This window comes from Mus caroli, unplaced genomic scaffold (genome assembly GCF_900094665.2).
Source record: "Mus caroli unplaced genomic scaffold, CAROLI_EIJ_v1.1 scaffold_17457_1, whole genome shotgun sequence".
In the NCBI taxonomy this organism is placed as follows: Eukaryota; Metazoa; Chordata; class Mammalia; order Rodentia; family Muridae; genus Mus; species Mus caroli.
Genome location: NW_018389068.1, coordinates 6,072 through 16,062, shown reverse-complemented (window position 1 = coordinate 16,062; position 9,991 = coordinate 6,072). Strand labels below are relative to the sequence as shown.

General features: G+C 43.6%; 1 protein-coding gene across 1 annotated transcript in view; it reads right to left on the bottom strand.

Annotated features, from left to right (window-relative positions):
- Positions 1 to 4,628, bottom strand: part of LOC110287919 (double homeobox protein 4C-like) — a 7,111-nt gene extending 2,483 nt beyond the window's left edge. Inside the window, exons 1-3 of the mRNA XM_021154411.1 lie at positions 4,100 to 4,628; positions 3,343 to 3,497; positions 514 to 607 (exon numbers count right to left, since the gene is read on the bottom strand). Of these exons, the coding sequence (XP_021010070.1) occupies positions 514 to 607; positions 3,343 to 3,497; positions 4,100 to 4,121 (271 nt within the window). The 5' untranslated portion in view covers positions 4,122 to 4,628. The remainder of the gene's footprint in view (positions 1 to 513; positions 608 to 3,342; positions 3,498 to 4,099) is intronic.
- Positions 4,629 to 9,991: the final 5,363 nt, after the last annotated feature.

The following is a 9,991-nucleotide window of genomic DNA, read 5'->3' as shown; positions in this document are numbered from 1 at the left end:
AACCCCAGAGGTGACAGGACACAGCCTTAATAAACAACAATGGAAATAAAAGGGGAGAATGGTTTCTTTCTTTTTTTTTTTTTTCCTTTTTTTTTTCATGACAGGGTTTCTCTGTATGGCCCTGGCTGTCCTGGAACTCACTCTGTAGACCAGGCTGGCCCCGAACTCAGAAATCTGCCTGCCTCTGCCTCCCAAGTGCTGGGATTAAAGGNGTGTGCCACCACTGCCCATCGAATCGTTTCTTGCTAAGAGACCATTCCTCTAGACTAGACTCAAACTCTCTCTATTGCCAGAGATAACCTTGATCATCTAGCTTCCAGATCCCAAAGCAGGGATTATAGCTACCACACCCAGTGAGATAATGTTTATATCTCTGATCCTGGGAAGCCCAGTGTATGCTATATTTGGTCCCTAGTCTGAGCTTCCTCTACAGAATATCTCTCCACAACATGCCGTTGCTTACACTCCCAAAGAAATCTATGGAAAAGTTAGGTTTGAACTCGTGGATCTCACCTCTAGGTTTATCCTGTTCCTGCTCTTGGCTTTCTTCAGAGCAGCATGCAAAGTCTGCTTGCTTCCGTATTTTTCTGTGCTTTTGAAACCAAGTCTATGTGGAGAAAGAAAATAAGAAGAGGGGTTACACAGGAAGTGGATGCAGCTCAGTGTAGATCACTCCAAACATCAGCCAAACAAACTGATTGGGCATCTGCCCTCAAGGCCATGTCCAGAAGAGGAAGATTCAGTCTCTTGTTTTTATTGTTATGTTTATCTAAAACATCAACAAGAATCTCTACATTCATTCTTCCTCTTGCTCCCCCAACACCCTGAACACACACACACACACACACTCACACTAAATACTTGTTAAGTAGATAAAGTATCCACTGCTTATTTCTAGGCCCCTCTTCTTAGCAAACATCATTTCACAATGTACAGTACACATGGACTTAATCTTTGAAAATCATTTCCTAAACAAGAAGAAAGAATTGACAACAGAAAAAAACAGTTCAAATAACACTAATTTCTGGTTATAGCTTATATTATTTCACTCCAGGGGAAGCCAGATATAAGAAGACTGCCACGAATGTAAACACCTAGTTTTAAGACTTATCACAAGCCGGGCGTGGTGGCGCACGGCTTTAATCCCAGCACTCGGGAGGCAGAGGCAGGTGAATTTCTGAGTTCAAGGCCAGCCTGGTCTACAGAGTGAGTTCCAGGACAGCCAAGGCTACACAGAGAAACCCTGTCTTGAAAAACCAAAACAACAACAACAACAACAAAAAGACATCACAGGCTAGTTCGATGGCTCAACAGTTAGAAATACAAGCACATAATGCTCTTCCAGAGGATGTGAGTTCGATTCCCAGCACCCATATCAGGTAGCTAACAACTACCGTAACTCGAGCTCCAGGGGATCTGACACCTCTGGCCTATTTCCACACTTGTACTCACATGAACACATGAAAACACACACACACACACATGCTTAAAAATAATAAAGATACATTTTTAAAACTATATTCACTACTATAATTAAAATTATTTGCTATGTGTGGTTTTGGTTTGTTTTTGCTTTTAGTTATTTCTGAATATTTGGTTGTCTGAGTCTTTGGACAACCTGATAATTCACTGTAGCCTTCACAACCTTAGACAATCATTATCATCTGAGTTGTTAGCCATAGACCTTGCAATCTTAAATTACTAAGTCCCAGCTTTGTTCTCAAAAGCTCTTCATGTTTTCCAGATTTGATATTCAAAGTAAGTTTTCAAATTACAGCCTTATGAACAGCTGGAAGCTTCCAACTAGTGAGTAGATAGAAAGCTCCTCAGAAGCCACCAACATCCTCCATGATTCTGAACTTTTCCATCAGTTCAAGCCTCTCGGGTACCCAGTCACCAGGTGTGCCTACATGGAACAATTTCATTAGTTTAAGTCTCTTGGGCATCCAGTCACCAGGTGTGCCCACACAGAACAATTTCATTAGCATTATTTGTGTCGACTATCTCCCATACCTGGACAGCTTATCAGGACATAAGAAAATTGTCTTCTCTGCAGGATTTCGGAAGACTAAAGTCATTATAGCAAATCACTGTGCACCAAATTTAAAAACTGGACTTCATTTTCTCACCTCTGAAGGATTAAAGGGTTATCTCATTGGTTTGAATGGCACTCCTTGTGATATAACTGTACTTTCCACTCCTCTAGTTCATCTTTGATTATCAAATCTGCGATCCAGAGCATGTAAGTACCAGGACAGTCTAAAGACCATTCAGTAAGTAACCCCATACCTGTACACGGGCAAACAGCTCTCATCAAACTTGTCAGGTTACAAAGAAGGAGAAAGAGGGGGAGGGGAAGAGAAGAGGGTTTAGGAAAAGAGGAAGGAAGAAAAAAGGAAGAGAGAGCTACGGTACACACCTTTAATCCTGACACTCAGGAGGCAGAGGCAGGAGGATCTCTGAGTAAGAGGCCAGCCTGCTCTACACAGAGAGTTCCAGGATAGCCAGGGCTATACAGAGAAAAAAAAAAGAAAAGATGAAAGTAAGAAGGAAAAATGAAAAAAAATGAGGGACTGGGAGAAAAGTAAGAAAAAGGATTCAGAGAAGATTATGATATTGTCACAGAATAAGTAAAAAAGTATTAATAAAGGAGAAAAGATTAAAGGAGAAAAAAAGGACTAGCTTACAAACCAGCAGTTTTCATAAGATCTTGAGTTCCCTGTTTTCTCACATGTGTATGGCAACTTTATTCCTTGGGCGCTAACAAGGAAAGACTCTGCATTACTCTGCTGATGACATAATTTCTTAAGTTCTGTAATTCTCAAGATAATGACTTTATTATCTCCTATGGGGAAACCATGAGCTGGCTATCCCTTTGCCTCTGTGCAGGCTCACCACTCATATTTCCTTCCTAAGACATAAGCACAGCTTCTGTTTTACCTTTCCATTGCACATGCACATTCCATTTCCATGTGCACATTGCACATAAACTTAGCAAAATAATAGCATTCTTACGAGAACTGCCCAGAAGAACTTAGCCTAGCTTTGCTTTTTTTTTTTTTTTTTTTTTTTTTTTTTTTTTTTTTTTTTTGTCCCAAATTTTTTTTTTTTTTTTTTTTTTTTTTTTTTTTTTTTTTTTTTTTTTTTTTTTTTTTTGAGACAGGGTTTCTCTGTGTAGCCCTGGCTGTCCTGGAACTCACTTTGTAGGACCAGGCTGGCCTTGAACTCAGAAATCCGCCTGCCTCTGCCTCCTAAGTGCTGGGATTAAAGGCATGCACCACCACGCCCGGCTAGCTTTGCTCTTTAACCTGACTCAGAGAGAGAAAGAGGCCTAATGCCTACCATAATTTGAGACTCAGAGATGCCGAGTTCCTTAGCCAGATGTCCTCTGGTAGATAGATCAGGATTGGGATTCTTTTCAAACCACACACGAAGAGTGTCCTTTTGACTCTGGGTTAGAATAATTCTCCTTCTCCGGGCTTCTTTTTCCAGTAGGCCTAGCAAAGAGAAGGCAGACAGAAGTGTGAAGGATCTGTCTCCTGGCGTGAACGCCTGCTTTGTCTGCTCCATGCAGAAAGCCCAGACAGTCAAAGATGACTATGTATTTTGACTTTAGGGATAGTCTTAAGTCATGACAATAAGGACATACACAAGCATAAACATGCATTACAGAAAGGATGATAATCACATAAGACTAAACACAGGAAAGGTCCGAACCTCCACAAGAGTACATACAGAGAGTAATGGAAACTAGAAACATGCAAATTAATGAAACAAGTACACATTTTATATAAAAGTTGAATGTTGGAAAGAAACATTTTCATAAAATTAAACATTAGTTGTTGCATTCTCTTCATCCAAAGTGTCCACTTTTAGTACTCTAAGTGGAAGCCTCCTTTGTAAGAGCCCTAGCTGTCATTGTAAACTCTAAGTTACAAGAATTCAAAATACTTGTCCATTTACCCACCCGAACTGTCACTAAAAACCAGCTCTCAGACAATATATTAATCATATGTGACGTAAAAGTTCTGAGGTTTGAGGAAACAAAGGAGGGAGGCCCTTGGCATAGCCACAAGCACCAGCAGGGAGAGAGACTTACCAGTACTGCAGCTCAGCTCCATGCTGCAGCCATCTGGATCCCAAGAGGCCCAAGAGAGCTGTCACAGAGACACAGGATGTAGTAGAGCCTAGAGTGGCCCACCCATTTCTTAAATACCTGTTGGTTGTTTAATCCTTTCATTAAATATGCAGCACTGTGGCAAATCTTGATAGTCAACTTGATTGGATTAAGAGGTTCCTGGGAGATTAGTGAAACCCGCCTCTGGGTGTGTCTGGGGTGGTTTCCAGAGAAGATTATATCATGAGAGAGTTGAGCTAATCACTGGTTTAACCCCTTGGTGGACTGAAGTTTTAAAAGACTCTTGACAGATGATGGACTGTGACTGCGGGGAGTCAGATGGAGCAGATGAATTGTTGGCTATGTGGCTTTAAAGGACAGTGCTCTCTGCGCTCTCTCTCTCTCTCTCTCTCTCTCTGTCTCTCTCTCTCTCCCTGTCTCTCTCTGTCTTGCTCTCTGAGCCTCAGACTCACTACCATGATATTCTGCCTGACCTGGGGCCCACAGCAATGGACCCTGGTGATCATGGGTAGAGTTCTGAACTAGTGAGCAAGAAATGAATTCTTTCTCCCTTCCCTTAAGCTGTCTCTCTGGGGAACTTGTTAGAGCAATGTAAAATTTGACTAACACAGCCACCTAGGAGGAATTTGAAGAAATTACCACAGAGGAGAAGTTGAGTTTGGAAGAGAGTGCAGATTCTTCTGGGTAATTTTGCATCTACCCTAACACCTCTCTGTGTATGGTTTTACTTCTTAGCTCTCTAGATTGTACCTGCATTTTATTTTTATACTCATCATCGCCATCCTCTCTCCTCTTCCTCCTCCTTCCCCTCCCCCTCCTCCTCCTCCTCCTCTTCATTGTTTGCTGTGCTTGTGTTGGAACCCAGTCTCAGACAGGCTGGGTAAGGAAGTGTTCTATCACTGAGCTGCAGTCCTGGCGCCTCCTGTTCCTTTCAGGTTGTTTTCTTTCCTAATTACCCTAACTTGGCCATATTCTGTAATGTATTAGGAGTCTCACTATATTTCCTAGTTTCCAACTTTCTCCCACCTTCTACAGGAACACATTTCTGTCTTTGTTCTGCCCTTGCCCTCCGTGTAGGTGTGCCTCACTCGAATGGACTTGGCAGACGTGATTAAAGAGAAAAACTAGGTGACTTTAAGTAAAGCAGACTGTCCAGTATGGGTGGGACTGACTTAGTAAGTAGGAAGGGAAAATTGTAACGCTGAAGAAGGTCACCTGGAGAAGGTCAACAATGGAGCTAGCAGCGGCTCTGGCCAAGATCCAGCCTGCTTCCCTCTCCTTTCCTAGTCAGTCCTGCTGCTACGCATGTACGTGTGTGTGTGTGTGTGTGTGTGTGTGTGTGTGTGCGTGTGTGTGCATTCTATGCATGCGCTTTATCAGCATGCCTATATGCAGACTTGAAAAACTCTTCCATTACCTTGTCTATCTAACTCTCATCTAGTACAAGGTATATTAATAACAATTAACTCACAGGCCAGTGAGATGGCTGAGCAGGGAAAGGTGCTTGTTGCCAAGTTCTGACAATCTGAGTTCAATTCCTGAACACCCTATAGAAGGAGAGAGGCAACTCCCACAAAATCCTCTGACATCTACATATGCCAAGGCATATGTGCCCCACTCCCATACACACTTGAATACATGAATGAGTGAAAGAATAAATAACAACTTCACATAATCACATTCAACAGATGGTAAGAAAAGAATGAACCTCACCCAAGAGCCTTGTCCTTCTGAGTAAATGTGTTCAGGGGAGAGTTATAGAAAGTTAGATAGGCTGGGCAATGGTGGTGCACACCTTTAATCCTAGCACTTGGGAGGCAGAGGCAGGTGGATTTCTGAGTTCAAGGCCAACCTGGTCTACAGAGTGAGTTCCAGGGCTACTATACAGAGAAACCCTGTCTTTTTTTTTTTTTTTTTAAGATTTATTTATTATTATATCTAAGTACACTATAGCTGTCTTCAGACACACCAGAAGAGGGCATCAGATCTTATTAAGGATGGTTGTGAGCCACCATGTGGTTGCTGGGATTTGAACTCATGACCTTTGGAAGAGCAGTCAGTGCTCTTACCCGCTGAGCCATCTCTCCAGCCTGAGAAACCCTGTCTTGAAAAAAAAAACCAAAAACCAAAAACAACCAAAAACCAAAAACCAAAAACCAAAAAAAAAAAAAAGAGAGAGAGAGAAGAAAAAGAAAGATAGATGTCAGCCGGGCGTGGTGGCGGACGCCTTTAATCCCAGCACTCCGGAGGCAGAGGCAGGCGGATTTCTGAGTTCGAGGCCAGCCTGGTCTACAAAGTGAGTTCCAGGACAGCCAAGGTTATAAAAAAAAACCCTTGGGGAAAAAAAAAAAAAAAAAAAAAAAAAAAAAATAGATGTATGATCTTGCTGTTGTTTATATATACCTATGACTAGTTTAGAAGAGACATAGGCAGACTGAAGAGATGGCTCAGTGGTTAAGAGCACTAACTGTTCTTCCAGAGGTCCTGAGTTCAATTCACTGCAACCACGTGGTGACTCTCAACCATCTGTAATGGGATCTGATGGCCTCTTCTGGTGTGTCTGAAGAGAGTGACAGTGTACACATATACATAAAATAAATACAAACATCAGAAGAAGAAGAAGAAGAAGGAGAAGAAGAAGAAGAAGAAGAAGAAGAAGAAGAAGAAGAAGAAGAAGAAGAAGAAGAAGAAGAAGAAGAAGAAGAAGAAGGAGACACAGACATGCCAAGTTTGCATGGCTATTGTGCCTCAGTTGAAAGCAGCAGTTGAAGTAAAACTGTTAGTGAGAAGTAATTTCAGTTGTCTCTGCTGCTAAAGAAGAAAAAGACAGTTGGTGCTTCAGTAAGGCTAATAGGCTCAGGATATTTGAGAAACAAAGTTATGATTCTGGTTGTGATAAACTACCCTGCCACAAGCAATTTAAGAAAGGAAGAGTTCATTTTGGCTCACAGTTTCAGGGTACAGTCCACCATGCAGGGATGTCAAGGCAGCAGGAGCCTGAAGCAGCTGGTCATATTGTTTCCGAAGTCAGGAGGAAGACAGCCAAGGGTGCCACTGCTCAGAGCCGTTCTCCGTTCCGTCCAGACCCCGAGCACCATGTCCCGGGGAAGGAGTAGCCAGTTTTGAAAGTGGGCCTTCTCACCTTATTAACCTAATCAAGAGAATTGCTCACAGGTGTGCCAGGCTTGCCTCCTAGATGAGTAAAAACCTGCAGAGGTGATGACTCAATCACACATCTCCACCAATCCTAGGAAAGCGAAGGATTCACCACAGGGGGTCCATTCCACCACTGAGTCTTCTAGTATGTTTTACATTATAGTCAGACATTAATGTTTTAAAAATTGCTTGCTGACCACTTAATATTGCAAATTTTCTATTGGTTGTAACCCAAACTCACATTTCATATGCATGTATGTAAAAAAAAATTTTTGGTCGACAAATATATTCTTGTGGCTTGGGATGATAAAATACATTGTTGTTTTTACTTAAAAAATATTTAAGAAAACAAAAGCAAAAACAAAAACAAAATTGTAGCTAGGTCCAAACAAATGCATTAATTAACCTTTATGAAATGTGTTACAGATATCTGTGTATAAGTGTTAGCTTTTTTTAAAAAGCCACGTGACTAAACTAATGAAAAAATATGTGTGTGGAAAAATGCTATCTAGACCCACAGGATCCTACCCAGACGGTAAAGCAAGGAAGGACCCAGCAGCCCCTCATCCCCCTAAGTTTTTGCAAATTACAGGAATCAGGGATCTAGCCTGGGTGTTTCAGTCAGGCAGAAGAAATTACCTAATTAGGGCAATCGCATCTGAAACTGAAGGATGTGAAAAACATCTTTCCAGCAGCAAGTTGGTGTCCCGCTGATACTACCTCGTCCTCTTCCTAAGTCTCCTCCTCTCCCCACTCCACATACCCACTTCCCCACTGGATCAGAAGAGAAAATATTTGCTTTCTGGGGTAAGATGGCGGATTGGACGCTTCCTCCATTCAACTCCGAGAAAGAAGAGTCAGGGTAACAAAGAACAGACCATATCCCCGGGACAGAAAGGAAGAAAGAGCATCAGAAAGAGGTGACAGGACAGATAGATGAAAAAGGATGAGAAAATAGAAAGGCTAAGGCAAGGGCAGGAGGAAGCAATCTGCAGTCCCAATCCCCGCAGGGGGAAAGAAGAGCTGGAGCCCCAAACACTCGTAAGCCTGTCAGCCTTGGTGACAAAAGACTGGCAGCCCCAGCTGCAGGATAAACCCACAGTACTCGCAAGCCTTAATCCAGTAGGGGGAGGGGAGATAATGCCTCCTCCGGTGGGGCCCGTTAGCAGCGGAAAAGAAATCTTGCATCCAATCCCGGCATCCAAACCCCTACCCAACCCGGTACTTCAGGAGTGCTATACCAGATGCCTAGCCGAGAAAGGACCTATTGTTTGAGAACAGGCTACTCTGGGATTCTGAAAACAAGGAACAGTCAGTGGCAAGTCAGAGAGCAAGGGGCCACTCTGCCAGAGACCCAGAGTGGCAGACCGCTACCAGACGCAGATGCAAAGTGGGAGGGTGGGACCTGGGCCGGCTGGGAAGTTTTAGGGGCGGGAGCTCAGCGGGGGCGCCCCCTCCCTGAGTGCTGAGAGCAGGGCCCCACAGCCAGCGGATCCCTGCAAAGACACAGAGAGATCCAAGTCCTGGCTGGCGGATTCCTCGGCCTCTGGAGTTGCCTCTGGTTTGCTCGTAATGAACAAAGCACCGAGATCCTAGAGCTGGCAGACACTTCCAAGAGGAATGTTTGCTGCTGGGCTGGGGTTGCCATCCCCACCCAGTGCAGAAATCAAGCACTCCGAGGACATCCCTGTCATTTCTGGCTGTACAAACTTAAGGGGGTCTGTGGGTTGGGGGGCTGCACTGTCCACAGGCCACAAAGCATACTTTGGCCAGCAGCAGCTGTCAAGACACAAAGAGGGGAAGCTAATGGCTCACAGCCCATCCTTGACTGAGGCAGAACCCCCTGAATAAACAAACCACAGGCTTTCAACAGGTGCCTGCACTGAATCACAACCCTCCCTCCACCTGGCAAATTCCAGTACTAAGAAACCCGAAGAAAGTCTCTTGATCCCCCCCACACACACACGTTTTTTCCTTTTTACTATATTATATTTCTGTGGGAAGCCGTTGCAGAGTGGCAGTTACAGAGTGGCAGTTGCAGAGTGGCAGTTGCAGAGTGGCAGTTGCAGAGTGGCAGTTGGCTACTGCTGGCCACCACACATACATAGGCAGTAAAGGTTCTTTTGCCAAGATGAGGTTTTGAGAATTAACCAAAGTTAACCAATCAGATGAGAGAGAACGCCTCTCCTAGGCCTATATAAGCAGCACCAGTTCTGGGCTTGGGGTCACTTCGCCTCTGCAATCAAGCTCTCCCAATAAACGTGTGCAGAAGGATCCTGTTGCAGCATCGTTTTTCCTGGCCCATCGGGCGCGCGCAAGATATTTCTGCTTTCTTTTATTGATGTTTCCCTTATTGTTCCTTTTACTTACATGCGTTTACTTACAGACTTTAAATTTTTACTTCATATCTATAGCCTTTCTCATACCTTTGCTTAACCTTATTTCATCTTTCCCATTTCTTCGCCCCTTCCTTAATATCATCCTTTTTTTGAGACAGGGTTGTAGCCTTGGCTGTCCTGGAACTCACTCTGTAGACCAGGCTCACCTCGAACTCAGAAAGCTGCCTGCCTCTGCCTCCCAAGTTCTGGGATTAAAGGCGTGCGCCACCACGCCCGGCAATGTAAAACTTTTTATTGGTGGATTTCCCTGTGTCTTTTCCATGCCTGTATATAGTGTAATGCTATTCACCCCAGTTGC